We start from the raw sequence: 25,074 nt of genomic DNA on the forward strand, positions 1-25,074 counted from the left end.
ATAAGTCTATTGGACACGGCAACCAGCACTCCTCCCCCATGTTTTTTTTTAGAGTTATACATGTCTCTATCCCTTCTATAAACATTATAATTGCAGCCAAACATCTCACAATTAAGAATGCTGTCACATAACCAGGTTTCTGTGAGTATTATTAAATCATACGTACAACAACAAATATTTCTATATAGATCATTAGTTTTTGTTCGTAAACCTTGAACATTTTGATAATAAATATTTAATCGATTGAATTTTACACAACTGAAATCAAGTTAACATGCAAAAAGTAGTATGACTAATTTAACTTATCAAGACAGTCCATGTTAAATATAATTTTGTAATCAGAATTATCGGTTTTTCTCACAAATATACGCCCATTTCGTACCCATACGTGTCTGTACTTCAATTCCTTTGCCTTGCGCCTCGTAGCTGCATGTAGTAATTTATTGGCTGCAGATAAATGTTCGCATACATATACTGGCACAGTATTTCCTCCAATACCTAGATGAGAACTATTTAATTTTGCAGTTGGATATTTCTTGTTAAATTTTATAACTGCTGCCAATAGTTGATCACGAACAGATGGCGAATTTAGTTGTAAGATAATAGATCGCGGTCGCGTTGAATTACGATTCATTTATGCAGTTCGCGTACAATTTTGTATGTTGCAATCTTCAATATTAAAGCCAACAGTATTGGATAATTGTTTTACGATACTTATTAAGTTCTCATTTTTAGACTCGGGCACACACTGAATTTCAATGTTATTTGCTCGCGCTCTTTGTTCCATTTGATTAACTTTGTAAGAAAGATCCAAGACAGCGGACTGTAGTGACTGGTTCTCATGTTGCAGTTTTAGAGTTATTTCGGAGTATGAGTCTAATTGTTTCTTCATATCATCATATTGATTACTCATAAATGATACTGATTGTTGTAGATCTTCAATCTTAATTTCTAAGTTTTTTAAATGAGTACTGATGGAGGAGGTGATGGTTTTTTTAATGTTATCAATTAGAGAAGATATTTCTTTTTCAATTACTTCACTAATAATAATGCGAACCTGCTCTTGAGTGATTGATGCTGTTTCATTTGGTGACGTTGGAGAACTAAGTGCCTGTCTTTTGTGCGATCTTTTTGTGACATTGGTTTCATTTATAGGGGCATTACTGCGATGATTACTTGACCGTACTGGTGTCTCATCACTTCTAACGCCTTTTGGTTTTGTTCCGCAACATTTCGGACAATTCCAATTATGACGAGTTCTTGTATTAAATTCAATACCCAAACAACCACAATGATATGAGACGTTACATTTTGAGCATTGAACGTATTCATCATCGCCTATACGTGCATTGCAACATCCCCAAGATAACACTGTTTCTGTCATTTTTCAATGAGGAATACTAATTAGTGATATGGCAGATATTTTAAAATAAAGAAAAAGTTGCGGCAGGACTGGGGATCGAACCCTAAATCTTGGGAGCGATCAACAAGTTTCGCACCGCTGGACCAGCCGATTGCTAGTGGAATCGGTGAATTTCTGCTTTAGTTGCTTGTACTCGTAAAGTATGATTGATATTATATTTGTAAAAGCGGGTGGTGTTGAAAAATGAATCCAATAGACCCACACTCTTAACTTTGTTTTCACTAGTTGTTGAATAATAAGTATTAAAGTTTTGATCACTTTTAGGTCTTTCTACACTAAGTTTTGTCACTGAACATATAACTCAAAAACTATCTTGCCAATTTATATACTTTAGTTTTATATAATAGCACTTTTATTATTTATTTAGAATTAAATGAAGAGAGAGGCTAAATACCGATTTCAATGCTCGTCTCTTTTCTTTATTAAAATTAGCAATAAGCTTGGATTTTAGTCCTAATTCCACAACTTTTAAACTTGTGTTAGAGTGGTTACGGCAGGTTAGAAAAAAAGTCGTCAGAGCGTCACGGTGCGTCACGATGCGGAATAAATGTTTTATTGTATTGTATTTATTTAATACAATCATTGAATTTACTTTTCACTGTGGAACCTTTATATTTCATTTTAGTCGTCGAGATAAGTCGATACATTGGCTTTGAGATTAAATCCAACAACTACCAAGTGTTGCCAAACATCCAGTTTTTCAGGACAAGTCGGAATAATAACGATTTGCCCAATTGAAACTCTAAGATGAATACGTTACTCTTTATTAGTTACTATAAAATGTAATTAATTTGATTTGACAATTACCAATAAGAATGGTAACAATGTGCTGGAAAACAAAATTATTATTATTTTCTTTTTCTGTCGTGTATCTACGCTTGTTGAGCGCAAAATATTCTGCCGATGTCACGTATTAAAGAGAAGACAAATATTAGATATATATAATTTTTGTAAACATTCCAATTGGTAGATGTCAAATTCATTGTATGACAATCGATACTTAAGTTTCAATTATTTACGTAACGTCTTTACGTAATTGTGATTATATCTAATATCGGAAATCTACGATTGAGGTCAATGGCCAAACAGTAAGGTGCTAGGAATATACTTCATAATAATTATTATCAATTATCTTAATAGACTCAAGTCAAGTGTCACAGGCGTGGGAGCAACTATTTATCTTAGCTTTATAAATTAAAGCTAAGATAAATTTTCCAATTGCGATATGGAATTTATGACAAACAAACTTTCATGTTTTTTATTACTTTCTAGTTTGAATTACCAAGCCCATATTCCATCGACATTGTTACTTATTATTCGACGGAAACGAACTCAGCCTCCAGCGAATGCATATCCGTATGTATAGTTACATGTTTCAAATATGTCGGACTCCAAGGCATAAGTTTAAACTTCCGACAAGTTCCATTTTCAGAATTGCTCGCTGTTTTAGCATAAATTTAACTTACGCGTTTTAAATTACCATAGAGTAACCAATGAGGTTACTAGGAACTAACTAAAAGTTACTAAACTCAACTTAAACTATACGGTGTATTTATTACGATTATCCTAACAAATATTAATAATTCGAAAGTGAAAGTTTATTTATTTGTTTTTGTACGATTTCTTGTCTTAACTACTCGACCGATCATCATGAAATTTTGCATACATGTCACAGATACAGAAAAGGATATAGCCTACCCAACATCTGCCCCCTCATACGCGGCCGAAACCGAGGACGGCAACTAGTTATATATAAGTACGTGATAGGGTACATTAGGGTGATACCTATAATGAAAAAATGTAAAAAAAATTATAAGAGGAGGACGTGAAGAATAACAGCACCTCATATATTTAAAAAATAACTGTATATGTATATTAAAATTCCCGTTTATAATTCATAGTTAAAATACAAGAAATAAATTTGTACAAAAACATTATTTCATGAGATATTAAATATCATTTAACTTTTGTATTATTTATAAAACAATGCTTACTTGATGTGCTTATCGCTACAATAATCTCTCGACTCATGAATCAAATGTTGTTAGGTGAACGTGGGAAATATTCTGATCTACGATCCAAGCACTTATCTTTTATACACACATACACGTATAATGCGTCTAGCAACACTTACCGTATATCATATATTAAACTAAGAGATATATGATCAATCTACTAATGTTATCCAATATATTATATTATTTAAAAAATATATTACATTTTACTCCCTTGTTTCTGCCCAAAGAGTCACAATCATAATATAGCTTGAAGTATAAATTAGCTAAATTAAAAATATCTTAAAACATCACTTGCAGTTTCTTTCGCGTTAAATTGGGATTATAGATTATTTTGTAGAGATTTTAAGTCCTGGGTATACATATATAAAATGAAGATTTCGAAAGCGTAAAAAAAAATTACAATCAATATTCAATTTCTTTTTTTGCACTAAGCCCACATAATAAATGGTTTATATGATTTAATTGTCTCCTATACAATTTGGTAGAGACTGAGATGGCCCAGTGGAATATTTACAGTTATTAATTTTTACGAAGAGTATGAGCTTGATGCGAATAATCATCAGATTCTTTACGAACTTAGACGTCGATAAAAAACTTATATGACGTACGTGAAGAAATTTTCATAACTTTATTTAAATTATATCAATTGATTAAATATGAATCAACCATTTTGTTTTTTGTATTGCCAAACACTCAATTCTGGATTCAATATATTGCTCTAAAACAATACTGTCAGCCTGTGACTTGTAAAATATGTACCGGATTGAGACGATACGACCCGCTTCATTTATCGCAGGTGATAAACAGACGCCGAGCTCTTTTAAAATTGGCCTCTCTGAATCAGCTTCATGTGACAATAAATTATTTTGAACCATCCAATTTTTAGCTGACGCGAAAAACGGATAATCTTGTAAAAGAAACATTTTCTATTTATTATTATATTACTTAACATAACACGACTTTACATAATTTTATCTTTGAATTATATTTTAAAGAGTAGTAGAGTGTTTCATATATAAATCGAGTGCTGCATTTCGTTGATTAATTACATCGAAAACAATTAGTATCAAACAGATTGCGCATCAAATAGAAACTCGTCGACCTCGATACCCTTGCGAGACGCTGCCATTATTAACAACAGTCCAGTGCTGTACAAATTCAACTCTCGGGAACACGGGGTTGTGCAAATACGGTGCGAATATGTAATATAATACAGAGAGGCTAAGCGGGCCATTCAGGAGTGTCAAGGTGGGTGGGGGGCGTGGAGTGAGTTACGTAAGGGTTGCCGCAGAGCGTGGTAGGTTTTCGTTGCCTTCGATACAAATTGTTCACATTTTGCCTGTTTTTACTGTTTACTCTTGAAGATCGGAGTAAGTTTCCTGACACGAAATTTATCACGACCCTAAAACAGATAAGACAGGTTTATATTTAATATGTTTTAACGATTACTTTTGGCCATATGTATCTGTATATTTTTTTTATTTAGCAGCTAAACAATATTAAGTAGTTAACACCTAAACGTGCCGTACACTAAAACGGCTTGATTTATGTTGACGTCATGTCTATAGCATTAGTTAACTTCATCGTGTTTAAAGCCCATCTGTTAAAATCGATTAACACTTTCATAGTTCAGTCCTTCATGTAGATCTATCTATTCTACGTTTCTTTATGGTAAGGCGAAAAGTAGATATAGTAAAAGCATTATGCTAATTAACTCCACTGCAGTTGAATAAGAACAAAGTTAAATTCGTAAACTTTATGTGTCCCTAAATAAGGAGTTCTTTATTTGATATCATTATCGAGAAACCTTAAATAACACTTACGGTGATGTGGTTTAGAGGCTGTAAAGGCGTGCGACGTCACTGTCCAGCCGGCCCTTATCAGCTTTACAACTCTGTCCAAATTCGTGACAAGCATACCAAATACTAAGGGCTGTATTGTAGTCTTATTACTGAAAGTCATGTAACTCTTTAATTATTCATCCCTCGAATACTAATTACTATTTGTCATTGTTTATTCATTTACATTTCGTTTTTAAATTGGTTCCATTATTAATTAATTGTAATTAATAATTCTGTTGTCTGGTGCTAAAAGGGTCAATATTAATAATATATGCGTTTTTGCGTAATCTTTTTTTATACATACCCTTATTATATTATAGCTTATTTGGCAATTTTTGCAATGGGCTACTTCAGTTAACATTTAATCGAATAATATACTTTGGCCCTTTCAGCACCAGACCACAAAATTAGTTGGATTAGTCAATCGACAACGTGATGACGTGACGCTGTCAGAATTCCCGAATAATTTACTAACGTCGCTCATGTTGCAAATGCAAACTTAGAAAAATCAAAATCAATTTTCAGACTTTTTTGAATTTGATAAATAAAATATAGTAGAATAGTCAATATGGCTGTTCTTCTTTTTTTGGCTAAGGCCATGATGATATGGCGTGAGTTGCTGAACCCACCATGTTCGAGGTTCAGGCGCCTAAAACTATTCCAAAAGGTTACTACTCAATAAAAGTACATAAAATGTAATTTAATTATAATTATTATATGAACTAGTAGAGCGTGTTATTTTTATTACCCCCAGAAAGTTTATTACTAAACAGGAAATTGTGTACGTGTTCAAAAATAGTTTCGTTATATTCAGAGTAAACAGGCTGCGATAAAAGAAAGCTTTGGAACTTAAACTATTTTCTGCAGGAACGTAGAACACGATATGTAAGCCATGATTATGTAATAACAATTCAACATTCAATTGTTATGAAATTATATGATTTAAAAATATGTAACCATACATAAGTTGTTAGTGAGAGCCGAGATGGCCCAGTGGTAAGAACGCGTGAATCTTAACCGATGATCGTGGGTTCAAATCCGGGCAAGCACCACTGAATTTTCATGTGCTTAATTTGTTATTATAGTTCATCTCGTGCTATACAGTGAAGGAAAACATCGTGAGGAAACCTGTATGTGTCTAATTTCACTGAACTTCTGCCACATGTGTAGTCAACCAACCCGCATTGGAGCAGCGTGGTGGAATAGGCTCCATACCTTTTCCCCAAAAAGGGAGAGGAGGCCCTAGCCCAGCAGTGGGACATTCACAGGCTGTTACTGTGATACATAAGTTGAAATTATGATGGACATTGTGTTTCAGTTGCTAAGTGGGAACCTCTGAAATGTTTGTCGATCTGATTCATTATTGTCATAAAAATATTCAATATACATATGTGCTTACGTAATACGTTTAATGAAAATCCGGGATGCACTTTTATCGCACACATATACTACAAAAAATAATAATCTAAATACATTTTCGGTAATACGGTTGAACATAACTTAATCTCGATTTACTTACCTATCATCATCTCCGTTTGTATAATTATATTCTAAACCATGTAATTATTTATTTATTTGTATTTTTATGTCAAGTATTAACAAATCATTACCAATAAAAGTTTCCTATAATTGACTACCATATAACAAAGTACATGCAACAGATAAAATTATCAATTAATTAGAAAATAGGTCTAAAAGAGAGAGAAATGATAAATTCGTAATAAAATTAAAAACAGAAACATTCAATTAATTAAATTGTTCTATCTTGTACTTGCAGCTTTTAAAAATGCTTAAATGTAGTTTTAATTTAGCAACTGAAGTCCTTTGTTTAAAATGGTGGTACAACTTAAACGTAATTTATTTCAAATGCTAGAATTACGCAAATTTTATAAAAAGAACTTTATGTCTGGAATGCTGAAATAGTTACAGCCGTAATTTAGCTGAACATTTTTTTTTTAAATAAATTCTGTTTTAGTGGCTCCTAAACGAGGTGGTAAAAGAGTCGTGATACTTCTCTTGATGACGCTTCTATGTAATTATGTGTCGGATTTAAAGACCAGCCTCTGACTGACCCAGATTCTCGTAATCCTATTAACGTCTGTAGTTTATTCTATTCAGTACTATTTTCCTTTTCTATTCGATTTATTTGTCTACATTTTCACTCATTATTTCATGATTTTCAATAATCATGAAATAATGAGTGAAAATGTAGTTATGATGTAGAAATTTTACAAGTTTTTTTATGTAATTCCGTATTGAATTGTGTAAATTTGTTATGATTATTTCGTAGAATACAATACGGATAACTTGGCAGCTTTCTCTGGTAATGGTGGTGTAATAACGAAGGCCGTGCTGATTCTATCGATTTCTCATATTTCTCATATATTTTAATTTCACAATATAACTGATGATATGATTTTCATGTTCTGTAATATATATATAAATATAATTTTACAGCTTCAGATCTGCTAAAACCAGATAAAATTTCTCATTCTTTTTAACGTAGTTATAATATATCTAATATAGGCGGATATGGCGCAGTTGTTGAAATACGAGAATCTTAAGCAAAGACCGTAATTACAATATAAATCCTTATACAATATAAATCCTTTTAACTTTATCGTTGCATCGAACTAAGATATATTTTATAGATTATTACGATTTTGTGCAGTTTTATTTTTACTTTAAAAAATATGCCTTCTATTATATATTGACGCTTATATCCGTACTAAAATTGTAATCTATCATAATATGAGAGTTCCATATCAATCGGAATTGTAATTTTACGTGTTCGTAATCAGGAATGACAGAATTCCAGAAAAAAAAACAAAACTTACCCATTTATAAAGTATGATTTTTTTATATTTATCCAAATCTGTCAGCCGAGATGGCCCAGTGGTAAGAACGCTTGAATCGTAACTGATGAATTTTCATGTGCTTAATTTGTGATTATAATTCATCTCGTGCTTTACGGTGAAGGAAAACATCGTGAGGAAACCTGCATGTATCTAATTTCACTAAAATTCTGCCACATGTGTATTCCACCAACCCGCATTGGAGCAGCGTGGTGGAATAAGCTCAAACCTTCTCCTCAAAAAAAAGGGATACCCAGCAGTGGGACATTCACAGGCTGTTACGATACGATACGACGATCCAAAACTGGTTACATTATATTGAACACTGATTTGTTACAAACCTACCAAATCTGGTTCGTATAGTACCTTTATTTCAACCATAACAAAGGAAATAAATTTTTAGTATTTAGTAATGGTATAGACCTTCAGAACGTAATTGTGATAACTAACTTTCTAACCTTCGATTTAGTTGTTAGCTTCTAACAAAATCTCTTTATCCGTCTAACTTAAGGTAGGTAAGCCTTTGTATCAAGGTTTGTTGAATTAGCTTCGCACAATGTTTTCCCCGGAGTCGAAAAGGGTTATTGCGGAGGCGAAAGTCTGTTTTCCCGTTGTGTCATGCTCTGGTGTTACGGCATTTCGGAATTGAGCTATCTTTTTTTCCTCGCGGCACAGCTTTTCGCCTAGTGGGTATATGATAATATTTGTCTTCATATGAGGTGATAAGAATAAGAAATAACTCACTTTTTTAAATTTGTTTAGAGATTTTTTATACTAAATCTGAACTCTGAAAGCTTGTTAGGGCAAATCATCATAAATTGTTTCACTCAATCTATTCTGTACATGAATTGCGTTAAATCGGCCGCTTTGTTTATTCAGCTTAATTGGGATAAATGTACGGTTTAACGACTGGTTCCGGTACCCAGTGTTACGGTCACAATTCCACGCTCTTCGCTTATTACATCGGGCTAATTTAATTACAGTGTTAATGCAATGAAAAATATTCGTTGATTTATAATTGTTAACAAAAAACGATACAAATGTTTTATACTCAACAATTCAATAATATACAGTTCGCTTGGCGATGTGCTCGAATTTGCCCTAATGCTATCAAATAGTAGTTGTTGCCATCTTGGCGCAAATTTAACGCTCACTTGGAGAATCGCAATTCCTTCCAATCTTAATGCCTTGCAAATTGCATTTCTTTATCTGATTCTGACATTTGACATTGACATTCTACCGCAAAACAGCAATACTTGATATTGTTGTGTTCCGGTTTGAAGGGTGAGTGAGCCAGTGTAATTACAGGCACAAGGGACATAAAATCTTAGTTCCCAAGGTTGGTGGCGCATTGGATATGTAAGCGATGGTTGACATTTCTTACAATGCCAATGTCTAAGAGCGTTGGTGACCACTTACCATCAGGTGGCCCATATGCTCGTCCGCCTTCCTATTCTATAAAAAAAAAAAAAAAACATTATTTCTATTTATAAGATCGTTGTTAAAAGTGAACAATTGATCTTGATTTCGTTTCGTTTACAAATAATTGGATTGGTTTCATAGTTTAAATAAATTTTAACTGTTTGACAAAGTGTATGTTTAATTGTTATTATTTTTTTAATTTAGGAGGAATTCATAGAAAACTTATAATAGTTATATTTAATTTATTTGGCTACCGATGAGATATTTACTGCGATGTTTTATTTACTGAAGGCACTATTTAGTACATATTAGATATGTAAAATATGTAATAAGGATACACTTTAAGTAACAGTAAGTTAATCTATACGTAGGTATACTAGTATACTCTATAATCATAACTATTTTACGATAGATTAAGTAAATATAAATCGGTCCTATATATCACATGAACATTGAAGAACGATAAAACTATCCTGTTATATTAATTTTTAATTGTATTAGAAAGTAAATAGAATGAAATTTTGTATGAGTGGACAAAGAGTGTATGACGAATGGAACGGCTCTCGAATAACTTCGTAATGTTGGTATTATGAAAACGTAAAACCTAGCAAGCTGGATGCTTGAAAAGAATATAATAAAAAACTAAATCCTTCTCGTAGAAGATAATGTGAGCATTTATTCTAGCCGCACCACATTCACCGTGTTTAATAAAAATATTTTCATGTACCTAATAAGAAAGCTCCTATTTGTTCATGTAGAAATCATTTAAAAATACATTTCTATTAGTTAAATATTGAAAACATAAAGTACGGGCCTTGTAAAATATTTTCAGTTAATAGATGTTTTTTCGATACAGTGATTGAAATGTCTGAAATTCTGTGTAGTGTTGTATATTATTTAGTTAAAGCTCGTACGTTCGAGCCAACTCGCTGACCGAGCCCGTTCGATTGAAATACGTGTCGAGACTCACGATTTTGTCATCACCATACCCCGGATCCGAAAATAGTTACAAAATAAGTAAGCCTAATTAATCTCTTGATTCCTACGTAGTTTTATCGCGTGCTTCGGGTTTTTAAAATGTTTTATTGTTCGGGACCATTTAGCTAATTGTTTAATATGCATTCGAGCTTATTTTCTGAACAAAATGACTAATTTTATAATGAGTTTTTCTTTTCCTTTTATTAATTCTGATATACTTTTTAAGTTTAGAAGTATAATAAAAAATAAATAAAATAAAGTAAGTGAAGTAAGAACACAATAATAACTAAAATATGATGATCTAGACCAGACACTTTAATCGAATATTATCCTCGACTCCGACTTCGTACAAGAAGTGAGTTTTATTACAAGTCAGAAACATTTATTGAAAGCGCAGACTTAAAGCAAACATTTTCATATAAATGAATATTCCAAGTTTCTCAAGTCGAACTGATTGGAAATCGAAAAGCGGCTTTTTGTTACTATTCTCTGCTGTTCATAACCTTCTCCTTAAATGGAGAGGAGACCTTAGCCCAGTGGTTTATAATATTAAGTTACTTTTTAATGGAAATATGTTATTTATATTTGGTTTTTTAATTTTCAATCGAAAACCTTTTTAATGTGTAGTTATAATATTACATCAAGGAAAAGGTAACCTACAATATACGTACATACTTATGTAACTTTTTTTTTTAAAAAAAGCTACATATTTTTGATGAGTTGTACTACAGTGTTACATTAATCTAATCATAATGATTAAATATTTATAAAACCTACTAAAGTAATGCCTTTAACAAAAAATACTTTTAAAAAATAATCAAAAGTGATGTTACTTTTGATTATTTTTTAAATGTTATCCATGTTATATTATTCAAAAAAAAATCCGAGTTTTTTACACGTAATAAAAGGCATGCCACCATGCAACACGTGTCGTCGACTGCTGAGTATCGACGCCTACTCTCATATAAGGTCATAATTTTATCGTTGTATATTCAACTGAAACGGTGCTATTTTTATTTGATCTCAAGGCATTCCCAGTAATGCAAAGCTTTTGAAACATTTAAACTTTGCAGAGATAAGATCTTATTTATATTTAACATTTTATTTTTAGAACGACTTATTTTATGGCTTCATATATGTACCTGATATATTTAAAAGAGAATTATTTAGCTTGCGTTAGATATTAATGTTTATATAATTTATGAGTCATATATTTGAAATTACGTCACCATAGCTTCTTGAAAACACAAGTTGACTAAATGAAGGCAGTCTGTTGGAACAGCCCCCTGCGGCATAAATAAAATGGCTCGATATATTATCGCGGTACGAGACTGGCCCTTGACCTACATTTAATCGTATGCTAACAAAGACTGCCTGCATTGTATGTATAGAATACATATGCAAAATGATTTATATGTCTGTCCGCTGTCATCAAGACTCAATATCGTATATGTATGTTCTAGATTTGTAGGAAATATATTAAAATTTAATGTCATGTGAGTATTAGTAAGATAATAAATAACTCGAGAATTATTTAAAGTAATGAAGTACCATAAGACTGGTGAAACTTTTTTTATTCAGAAAATTAAAGAGATGTAGCGTATTTTTTTGTTTGTTACGATGGTAATCGCACTGGTGACTGCATTTGTATGGGAACAGTGACGTTTAAACCAAGTCTTTTTATAAAATATCTATTTTTAGATACGATAAAACTTTATGACAGTGCTCATATAGATTATGTTTGTACGAAAACTATATATCAACATGATACTACTAAGAAGATAATAAGATTAATAAGACGTTATGACCTTTTAAGCACTGGCTGACTCACCTTTCAAAGCGGAACATAGTAAATACAAAATATATATGTTTGGCGATATAATAATAATGAAAACTAAAGTACTTGTCCCGGCAAGCCTACACTAAGTTGTAGTATGAATAAAATAATATTTTTTTTACCATAAAAATTAAAACATACGACTGCCGTGAATGCATGAATAAATTAATAGTCTCTCATTCGGATGACGAATTTTAACGATACCCAGAAACACTGACTATAAATTCGTTATTACTCCATCAAGAACTGTTCAGGCATTTAAAAGTTATATTAGGATAACGAAACTTACATACATATATGAACCCTGAAAACATTACACAGTTTGACATTACAGTACTGTTTTATGAAGTTGATTTACAGTAAGGTGAAGGTATTAAAGTCTTAAGTTAAAATTTAGAATATAATGAAATAGTCTTACGTTCTATTTGTAGTAAAATCTATTTTTGTATGAAAAATGTGTAAGATTTGTATACATTTTAATAAATAAGCAGAGAATATTTTTAAACAACGAATATTATTTAACAAATTCATAGATCACACATACGAAGGCTTTTTAATCCGCATTTTCATTTTAACCCATTGGAACAATTTCTATAATCCATATTACTGATTTCAACTATAAAAATAATAGTTTGTAAATTTAATTAGACAGGTAAGATGTTATAGACTATCATTAATATATATTAATATTAGCCTATAGGCTGAATTTGATCAAATACTTGCACGTTTACGTTGTTATGCTCCATCATGGAGATGAATTTTAAACATATATTCGCTTCTCGGCCTTTCGTCTAAAATCATAATATTGTTTATTATTTTTAATCAATTTTATATATTCTAACAAATAAACTTAAGAACTTAATGGTAACAACAATAACTAACTTAGACCTTTTTAAATCATCACCAATATATTAGTAGGAAGCGCAATGTTGTGTTTATTATTATTATTGTACGCGGTGAACAAATTTTGATGTTCGTGTATTATTTATTATGATAAGAATTAAATTTGCGTCGCAAATAAGTTAAGCTAATACTACATAAATAATTTTATGTAATTTTAAATTAAAATAATATGATATCGCAAAATTATCCCGGAAATTCTAATTTGATACGAGGTTACTTGAAAAATTGGCTATTACGAGTTACACTTCAAATTATAAATTTATTTGAACAGATCAGTCAGTCATTTGTTCAGAATGTAGTTTTTATTAAGAGGAACTATTAAGAAACTCGGGAACTATTAAATATTTACATATGTCGTCGCAGTAAATAAATAATGTACAGCTTGCAGTTATATTTAAATTTAGAAAGAGTTTAATTTAAGGCACGTTAACTTCATACTTTTTACCTTTATACACTTTTACAAAAAGTCTATATACGTTCTATATATTAGTGATTTTTTTAAAGGTGGCGTCATATATATTTAGAATTTCTAATGTAAAATTTATAGTAAGTTTTATTTTTTGAAACAATATTCCATGTTGCTCGCAAAAAAGATACATGGAGTTAAAATGAAAACTCGGCGTTACAGGTTTATTGTTTTTTACTTGTTTTTGTCACTCTAAAATCACAAAAAGTTCTTGTACATATTGTTACGCAGCTGTAAATATAGCTCTTGTTTTAAAAAAGCCGAGATGGCCTAGTGGTTAGACCGCGTGAATCAAACCCGGGTAAGCACCACTGAATTTTCATGTTCTTAATTTGTGTTTATAATTCATCTCGTACTTAACGGTGAAGGAAAATATCGTGAGGAAACCTGCATGTGACTAATTTGGAGCATTGTCTAATTTATATTGGAGCAGTGTGGTCGAATAAGCTCCAAGCCTTCTCCTCAAAAGGGAGAGGATGCCTTAGCCAAGCAGTGGGGTATTAACAGGCTGTTACTGTTTACAAAAACCTATATCCCATCTCTATGAAGATACGTAATTGTAAATTGTCGATTGTCATCAATATGCGAAAATAATAATTAGTCATAATGTGAAGATTATATACCTCAATATAGTCTTAATTTGGCTTTACAGTTTTGGTATTTTCACCTAAAATCAGTTGGAGACGTTTTTGCGTCGTAGTAGTGCACCGTTATTAGAGTTAACAATAATCAGACACTATGTTTTTTAAAATACGCATTAACCGTATTTTTTAATCACAACGAGCCGGTTGGCGTGATTGGTGGATGCTTGCCTTTCACGCCGAAGGTTGTGGGTTCGATTCCCACCCAGGACAGATATTTGTGTGCATGAACATGTCTGTTTGTCCCGAGTCTGTGTGTAATTTTCTATGTAAGTATGTATTTACAAAAGAAAAATAATATATGTAGTATAGCAGTTGTCTGGTTTCCATAGTATAAGCTCTGTACAAGCTTAATTTGAGATCAGATGGCCGTCTGTGAAAAATGTCCCAGGATATTATATTATGAGTAAACCTCGTCCTCCATCCGATTAAATCATTTATGTTAATTCGTTCTGATATTGTATTCAAGACCTCATCTCTACTCTGGAATAACTTTACATCTTCAAAAACATACTTTTCTCTATTCCTCAACAGATGACATTAAATCTTTCTTCAACTAATGCCATTATAGTATCCATATTAATTGTGAAATAAATTATTTGCGATGTATGTTTTCAATTCCTCCAATATTTTTTACGATGAATTAATTAGTAAGAACATGATTATTAATAAAATGAAACCAACGTTATTTACGCGAGAGTTCGAGGCACGTGGCGACTTTTATTTCGATTTTAGTTACTGTATATATTAAACTACCACAAACGCAAAACCGTCTCCAAGCTAATTTATCTGTATCTGTATTGTTCTTTTTCTTGTTGTCTTAATTGTAGTAGCGGATACTAATTTATTAATGTTTTTTATTATGATATTATTATTACAAGATACTAATAGAGATATAAATAAGAAATTTCTACAACTCAAACAAACTAAAGTTCTATTAATACTCTTGCTATTAACAGCTTCACTTGCCGTAAATTTAGAAGAAAATTAAAACGACAATATGTTCTATTTTATTTTTTTAAATAAATATGTGCATTAAATAAGTGTTATTCTTTTTATCAAATAATTATACTTTTACTAAATTTTTTATTTAATTTACTATATCAAATTTAAAATAAAAGGTCTGGTTTTCATTATATCGTATCCCAGTATATCCGGGTCGTAGGGCCTTTGTGGGGACGCGACCTTCTCCTATAAATTGAATAATGGCTAGCCCGCCTCAACTAAGTGGAATCAATTTTGCTTTACGTGCGCCATCCGATTTCAACTCTTGCTTACATATGAGGTACGAAAATACCCATCGGACATTTAGCTCTAAGCTACTTCAGTGAGTGCTAAGGCAATTTAAAATAGTTTTGTATTTCGTAATATATCTTTTAATTTTTTTTTTAACAGGCGCAAAGCGACGATGATGACGTCGGGCCTGACGATGTCAACGTCCCCGTCGAAGGCGGCTTCATGGACGAATTCTTCAGTGAGGTAAGTTTATTAGAAAGGGAATATTTAATTTATATACAGTACAGTATTTCAGAGAAGTAAACAATATTACAACCCGTAGGTATAAAGTGGAAACTAATTTGTACATAAAACTGGATTCAATTTGACAGCTTATGTATCTAAAATGCTTTTTTATTAAAATGATCGTTTTTAGTTAAAATGGTCGACCATGAAAGTAATCTAATATTATAATAAAATCTGCTGTAAATTATGATTGAATTGCCATTCTAAAATAAGAATGTAATGGAATTGTCTATTTTTGAAATTCCCGATAATATTAATTAACAAAGTGCCCGTAATTCGACGCGTACTGAAGTATTAGACCCATCTATTTATCAAAATAATTTAGCTTTCAGAAACGGGTTGTCTACCGCATTTGCATAGGTCGATTGAGTCATTTGAATATGACGAGCGATATTACTGACACTCTGTATGACATACTAAATCACTTAATATCGGGTCAAGGGTCGAAACTTTGTTATAATGTGAAATGAAAGCTAATAGCTGTGCATCATGAAAGAAAAAATAACAAACCTATAAATATTTTGTATTATTCTGTCTAAAAATGTTTATTAACAATACTTTGTATGTAAGTGCAACTATTAGTTATGAATAATATATCCATTTAATATCAACATACATACAACAAAATAGCAATGAATATTTTTTTTTATTGATGATTATCGGTTCAAATCACAATATTCGTATTTGCTTAAGGGTCCGTTCACACAGACCGGCTCGGAGAGGAGAGCAGATTTTTATCACGTTGGAAACAGTGTTTTGAGTGATTGTAGTAAAGTTTATTTTTGCATTTGCACCTTTTTTGTCATTAAAAATGCCTGAACGCGCTTCGTGTGAAGTAATAAAAGGAGCCGACCGGCTCCGCTTGCGTGCTCTTTCTCGCTCGCACCCGCTTTCAGATCTCTTCCAGCCGGTCGATGTGAAATAGTTGGCGGCTCCGCTCCGGCTAATTCCAAGCGTATACGACCCGGTCTGTGTGAAAAGAAAAAAGCAGGCCGATGCTCTCCGAGCCGGTCTGTGTGAACGGACCCTAACAAAGAGCCTATCATTAATGCCGGACTGCAAGATAAAGGGCTTCTTTCATATATCATTGATCTTTATGTAAAATGTTTTCTCTGTGCAGTAATGCGTAAGGACATCCAGTTCTTTTGAGCATCTCTTTCGGTGTTATGTAGTTTAGTCTGTCCATAAATCTTCTAAAATGTAGTAGGCGTGATCGGCGAACGCAGAATAAAATGCCGGACATGATATATTCGGTTTATGTATAGCGTAATAAGTTCCATGACTTTTTTTGGTTAATATTCCGCTTAAAGTTTTCATAATTTATTGTAACGCATTTTACAATGCTTACCTCAGAATGATATTGGAAGGTTACGTTTTCATGAGTAATTTAGTTAAAAGAAGTACGAGATATTTTCCCGGCGTCATGTAATTTTTTCTCTTTCCTGAAAAGATTTATATACGTATTAATTTTTTAATTAACACTTTGCAGTCGGCACAGTTAGTCATTTGTCTTGGCTATTTAACATAGGCCGCAATTATCCAGCCTTTAAAGAAAAAAAAATGGAGTTTTGCCAACCACCTTCCCCTGACATCAATTTTATTTAATCCAATTCTTTGCCAACTGCTAGAAGAACTATCTAGTTTGTAGTCGTATTAAATGATTTTTTCAGAGGTTCTTAATAAAATGCGTTCTACAGCTACTTTAACAAACACTTCAGCCACTTTAACATACACTTTAATATACTTGAATAAGTATATTAACAAAAAAATAACACTATATTTCTACCACATTTTTATTTTGTTAAAAAAGGCTTTTGCCCTTCTTCTGACCGCATTCAGAGTAGACAGCAAGCGTCGAGTGTCTCTAAAGACTAATTTAATCGCTAAAGCTGCGCCCGGGTTGTATAAAAGCTTTAGTAAATTATATGGCTAGCCTAGATACCGAGCAATAGTATTTGACCTTGATTGTAATGGATGGTAGCTGAAAATTGAAACATAGAACCTTATGTTTTAGACACTAAAGACTATTTTTCAATGCACAATATAACATATATGCTTTTTTTAAGTGTTTTTTAACAACTTAATTAACAAAAAAATGTTGTATGATGTGACTTTAAATAAAAAATAATAACTGCCTCTTTAGTAAAGCGGCTAGCTTCCGATCCTGATGGCCTAGGCTCTCCTGGAATATCTGGTTCAGGGACATAGTTATTCGGGTTTTCTTTTGAAAAATTCTCAGCGGCCCGAAATTTGGAAGTTACCTGTTTACACTCTCGTACCTCAAAGAAGCATTTTTATGGCGATCTGATCTTGTTCCTGACCTCTTTCTTGAAAAAGATGCACATCATCATCATCACAAAATAATAAGTTTAATATAATATATAATCAAAATTGTCATATATTTTAAATTTCAGAGAAAAAAAAATTAAATGCGCGAAGTTCTTTCGCATTTTTTCAACTTGCAAAGTGGATCAACTGGAAACACCCAGTCTGGTTTCCAATGTATATACCTCGTACGTTATCAGAACAATAACTACACGAACTATTGTTCGAACCTCGCTGCACGCTTTGCGTTTGTTTCGCAATTTGTTTTACGCTTTTGCAGATTGCAAAGACTGTTTAAGCGTAACAACGCCTGTATTGCACTGTCTACTATTCTGACAAATATTTACCGAAACGAGCAAGATCTTGTTTGATATTTCTGATCTATTTGATATATTGCCGCATTGATTTAAATGAAATTACATCACATTATTTTGTAATCTAGTTTAGTTAAATGTAATTTTACATACAAATAAGTTATTCTTAGTTAGTTATTTTAATTAAAATACTAGTGTTTTGCTTTACAAACATTGCAGAGTTTGTTACTTGGGCCCAGCGCTTCGTGTTGTCCAAACATTGTTTTACTTACTGTTTGCACATAGATTTAATTTTAAATGCTAAAATAGTGTTCCATGATAGTCCTTAAAAATAAAGTGAAACGTATATAATTTTCTTCATATATTGAAGCAGGATGGGACTAGAAACAGCGAGTTTTCCCAGCCCTGTCCCAGACAGCTAGTTTAAAATTTTTTAAATAAATATATTTACTAAATATTATGATGAAAAGAAAATACATATTATTGACAGCTACAAACTACATGAATATATCACTTTATAAATAAAATATATAAAACACTGTTTATTTATATATATATATATATAAATAGAAAAATTATCTTGTCTTAAAATTGTAATGTCTTGTTCTTCTATATAAATTAAAACGAATGTTTGGTGTCTATGCGTTTTTAAAACATTCGTCCGATTGTGATGAAATTTTAGAGAGTTGTTCCGAGTAAGCACGGGAGATTGTTAACTTAAAAAAATCTTACATCTTTATATTTAGAGATCTTTATATGTTTGTCCTTTAATATAAACGTTCCATGTAGAGTTGTATTCTATCTGTGCGAAGCCAGGGATAGTTTATGTATAATATAAACAAAGAAAACAGTCCCATTTATAATAAAACATTAAAAGCGATTGTGAGTTATTTCAATTTGGTGTTTCAATTTATCTAATATTACGTTAGATAATCAGTAAAACAAGTCAACAAAAATGACAATCAACGCGACACACCACGATAACGAAATCTTGATAAAAGTGAAATGTACATAACACCAATGACGTTAATCTTTACACACCTCACACACACTCATTAAATGTCTTATAAAAGTGTGATGAGATACCTTAGTCATTTGCAAGGATGTATTAAAAAATGTATAAAAATGTTTTTTAAGTGAAATTCTATGGTCGAAGTAAAATTCCTAAGGTAAAAATTGAGTATGAGATTTATGTACGTAAAGTTTAAAAATATAAGGTTGCGTACCTTTTTAATAGCAATAATTAGTTAGAAATATTATTAAGTGTTGGCAGATTTGGAATTTGTATTGAAATATCATGATCAGATATCATTTCATCTTAGTAACAGCATTTTTTTGCCCGAGAAAAGTCCCTGTTGATAAGTACGTATGTTACAAAAATCTATCCGTATTTATTAAAATAATAAAGTAGAGCACTTTACATTGTGTCTCGTAACAAAGGCGTAAAGTGAACGTTTGATTGCTAAAGGGCAAATTTTATTTCCCTCAGCTTGATGAATGCCATTGTTCCCTAAAATAAACCTTTGTATAGCCATTGTTGAGGTAGTTTCACAAACGATCATAATAAGGTGTTTTAGGGCTGAATCTTTATTAAATATCTAAAGTAACGCAATCACCCAGATTCAAACAGGAAATCTAAAACGTTCAATTTGTACATACTTTTCGAATTTCATTTCGATGCTTATGGTTTTTCTATTGTTCTATTGTAAAATGTTGAAATGCTCAATTAAAAATTTCATTATTTTCAACGTAACTCAAGTTAGGAAAGCTAATCAGAAAAAAAGAGAAGTTTGTTTTCATATTTTTATTTTTATTTGCGTAAAACGAAACCCGTATAATTGACTAAAACGAAATTTACCCACTGACTTCATTTTACTTTTATATTTATTGTTTTAATTAATTTAATTTGTAGATTGTACGTGCAGACGGATGACCGAACGTACTAAACATTACTAGATGTTTATTCGTATTACGAAAACTTCAGGCTCCGTGCTCCATTGTTTTTCGAATGTATTGTCATCTCTTACTTTGTTGCTAACAACTCATTTTGTGATAGTTGTTTGCAAGTGTTTCTATAGAATATTAATATAATTAACTAGCTATCCATCACGGGATATTTTATTTTATCCCGCGCTGTTATTACCCGCACTTACAACACACGAACGCTCACGATTTTTTACGCATTTACAGTAACAGCCTGTGAATATCCCATTGCTGGGCTGCCTCTTTTTTTTTTGAGAAGAAGGTTTGGAGCTTATTCCACAACGCTGCTCTAATGCGGGTTGGTGGAGTACACATGTACAATTTCAGTGAAATTTGACACATGCAGGTTTCCTCACGATGTTTTCCTTCACTGTATAGCACGAGATGAACTATAATAACAAATTAAGCACATGAAAATTCAGTGGTGCTTGCCCGGGTTTGAACCCACGATCATCGGTTAAGATTCACGCGTTCTAACTACTGGGCCATCTCGGCTGTTTTACGCATTTATACATAAATATTTTATGCCGATTACATTTTTTTTAAATTAAGTATATGTTATAAATTTTGTTTATCATTAAAAATGCGCGCGTTTGCATTTGTTATCAAAGTCATTGTTTCGAAGTTTCCATTAAATGATTTCGACTAATAGCTTGAAGTTTAGGTAACTGTAGCCGTTGCGAGGTGCCATAAATGATGTTAAATGAGAAACATGCTCGGATGGTTATTGATTTTGTTTCAACGGAAAAACTTATAGATTTCCTTCAATAAATCACGTTTTTGGGTCATGGATTGGGAAGTAATTGGATAACTGGGGGGGAACTTGTCAGCGCTCTGTAACGAAAGATGAAATCTTTTTTATTCAAATGTACGTTATATCGATGACAATTTTTGACTTCACTCTACAAACCTTTTAAAAGTGTCCTATAATTTAGTGTTTATATAATATTAATTTTTGAAATATATATAGGTTCAACTTAGGATATAAAAAATTCTCGATAAAACTAAATATTTTTCATGCATCATAGTCCTGCATTTAATTTGAATGTAATACGTACGTGAGAGTCTTGCCATCACTAACTGCGAGCCCATTAAATTCTTAAAAGACTACACGACGACTGTCGAAACGACAATGGGACGCCGACGAATATGGACCGACGCCGTCCAGACGCTAAGGTTACGTATCATGCCTATGACGCTGCATGCGTTATTGAACGCTGAAAGTGTTTGCTATGCCCCAGACTTTCCTATTATTAGTAAAAGTCCTATTTAAGTTCATTCCCCATGGAAGGCGTGGTCAATAGTTTACTATACTCTAGTCGGTATTAAAATTGTATGAAATAAATTTTTATCCATACTCTTTCAATACAATCCAGCGATTAATAGACAAGGTAGTTTTGTGTGTGACATGACTTTGGTTTTGTCCAAAATCCAAAATGTTTTTTTTTAATGATTTCTACGTAAATGATAAATTAATATCGTAACTCCAATGAGCCTCTTTTCAAATTTTAATTAGAATAAGTCAATACTTAAGTATATTAATAGAACTTCGGACGAGGTTGCCTGGGTTGAGGTCCTACTCAACATTTATTCAACCGCGAAACAGCAATACATAGTATTGCTATGTTTCGGTTTGAAGGGTGAGTAAGCCTATGTAATTACAGACACAGGGGACATAACATCCTACTTCACATGATTGTTGGGCGCATTGACGATGCAAGGAATGGCCAAAGTTCATTTGTTCTAGTCTTACTATCAAGTAATAAAATAAATGTATGTTATTGATCAACAAAATAACCCAATGCAAAATTTAACACTGAAACAAAAGTCTGCAAAAAAATTATTATTGCGTTAGTTGAGCCCACCTTATCAAGTGCCGGCGATAAGCTATCTTGGTAATCTGATTAATTGGTGATTCATGGTTCATGTGTTACCAACGCGAGGCCCATAAGCCTCGATCCTATCGACCCGATCATACCCATGACCTTCACATACTCATCGGTATTTAATAAAACATAGAAAAAATACTATTACAAATTTCATAAATCTATTACTTTTTGTAATATTATTTCAATATTCTTTATTTGAAAAAATATTTATATCGGTAATATTAATTAATTTTTATTTGAAAAATTCTAAGTGGGTTGAACCAACAGTTGATTTGAAATCAACCTTTTTTGACCATTGACCTTGTCTATTTCTAATTTTGTACGTTCGACTAGACCGTAATTTAAGTATTTCTGACCTTAAGTGGAAAGCGACCTCGAATCTACATCGAATTAATCTTATAAGTGCGAATTCCTTTGTTGCGTTGATTAATTAAAACTATTAAAGCAATAATTTATGAGAGATAGTTTAATTTTGCCTGTTCAAACTGACCTACTTATCAACCACTACATATATTATAAAACAAAGTCCCTTCCGCGACTGTCCGTCTGAACGCGATAAACTCGAAAACTACTGAACGGTATTTCATACAGTTTTCACTAATGATTACAGTGATTTACGAGAAAGGTGTAGGCACAGTATAGGTGTATAATTCATTAAGGTTAAAGTCACGCCGATTTTGAGCTTTACTGACGTGCGCCGCGTATACGTACAACTATATAAACGTTTTATGTAGCGGAATGATTTATATACTCTCCATCTATATATGGATCTGCTGTTATAAGTTTTAATTTAACGATAAGTAACAAAGTTTATATTTTTTGTGAATTATATTTATTTGGAGTTTTTAAATAACCTACTTTTTTATTATTTTTTTCGTGATGTAGATTAAACGAGAACAGAAAAGTTTAATCACTTCAACTTGCAAGGAGATATAAAGGGGCTCCGGAGAATTCTTAAAAGTTAAGCACGATGCATAATACCGTTGCTAGTTGTGGGGGTTTGTTTTGAGGTTGGATTCTTGCCAGCATTTCCTTTAATATAGATAGCCTAAACTGTTCTGCAATCGGTTGTTGCCTTCAGCCACAAGTCAACTAATTTCCTTCCTGTTTGGGTATTATATGACTCAGATAAGTGGTAACGTAGACAACTATGCCGTTGTAAAAATGAATTCTATGTAGAATTGATATTGCATTGTTTATTAAATAAATTATATATACAAATCTTCTTCTTCTTCTACCTAGCGTTTTCCCGGCCTAGTAACGCCAGGATTCGCTTTCCTGCATCTATGCCTCCACTTTGCCCGATCTAAAGCGTCCTCCTTAGTGAGATCGTGCTCTCATATCGTCCCTCACAACATCGAGCCAGCGCTTCTTGGGCCTGCCGCGGGATCTAAGGCCTTATACAAATATATAAAATATATATTATATATTTATAGACTATATCTAAATATGTGTAAATTTTCAATGAGAGGAACCGACATAAAAATCAGCAACTTCAATTTAAAATCACAATAAAATTAATTTAAACTACGTTAATTTATCAGCGTAGACTTAAGATTTTTATCGTTTATAATCTTAAAGTATGTTATAATATATTTTGCATTTTCATTTTTTTTTAAAGATTTAAGGTATTATGTGAATAAAAAAGTAGTAATAGATTGTTATTAATATGTTGATATTGAAGCATTCTATAATTACCTTACTTTTAAATGTTAATAAACCCGAAAATCGTTGATAGTAGTTAATCGCTGATTCTTTTGCAATAATCTGTACTCTGTATCTGTGTTCTATATGCGTGTAAATTTGTCAAACCCAGCTATACCTAACACTCGTGAAATTTAAAACGGTGGCGACTTTACGTCTCTCATAATATTAAAAACACTTTGGACAACTTACTTATATCCAGTAAGATATAATAGCCAGTACCATCTTGTACATACAAATGCATATAAATTATAAAAATAACTTATTAAATTACTATTTAAATCTGAAGAAAGAAAACTTCGATAAATACGTGTTTTTGATAAAATAATTTTATCAATGTTATGTAATTTTTCAACGTACTATATTGATTTTAGTTTTGAAATAAGTTATAAATTTTAAAGTAGCAGATGAAGTAATACCAGAATCAAGGCTGGCTTGCTGGCTCTGTTCCAACTGTCAACGTTTCTACATTATATTCGTCGAAGATAAACAATCAAGTAGTTTCGACAAATCTATGTTCGTATACAAATAACAAATAAACCGAAACACACAAGTTTGATACAGAAATAAATATTTAAATCATAACCATAAAAATAATTTTCGTTTGAAATATAGATATAGTTTTTGTATTCGTATTGTTTTAATCGACATTGAAAATTTTCGAGGAAAGATTGTGTTGGCTTGTAGGGTGACAAGACAATTAAGTATGTTAAATATTTTAATTTGTTCTGAATTAAAGGCGGTCATTAAAGCCTCTTTTGATATTGTAACTTATTTCGTACAGCCCTGGTGTCTGTATGAAAAGGATCCAAGGTTACCTTGTCCTAAAATAAATTAAAGTAATCTTAGTTACTCGGCGATCAAGAAATTCAATACCAAGAAAGCTAGACTTACAAGGTCAAGTTGGGCGGTACTTCTTTTTCTAAGAAATGTTTATGAACAATATAAGAGTAA

General features: G+C 31.9%; 1 protein-coding gene across 7 annotated transcripts in view; it reads left to right on the forward strand.

Annotated features, from left to right (window-relative positions):
* Positions 1-25,074, forward strand: part of LOC126769871 (syntaxin-1A) — a 59,463-nt gene that overhangs the window by 8,882 nt on the left and 25,507 nt on the right. For all 7 annotated transcript variants that reach the window (XM_050488818.1, XM_050488819.1, XM_050488820.1 and 4 more), the window contains exon 2: positions 15,780-15,863. In XM_050488818.1, coding sequence (XP_050344775.1) covers positions 15,780-15,863 — 84 coding nt within the window. The remainder of the gene's footprint in view (positions 1-15,779; positions 15,864-25,074) is intronic.

The sequence above is a fragment of the Nymphalis io genome, chromosome 8 (genome assembly GCF_905147045.1).
Source record: "Nymphalis io chromosome 8, ilAglIoxx1.1, whole genome shotgun sequence".
Lineage (NCBI taxonomy): Eukaryota > Metazoa > Arthropoda > Insecta > Lepidoptera > Nymphalidae > Nymphalis > Nymphalis io.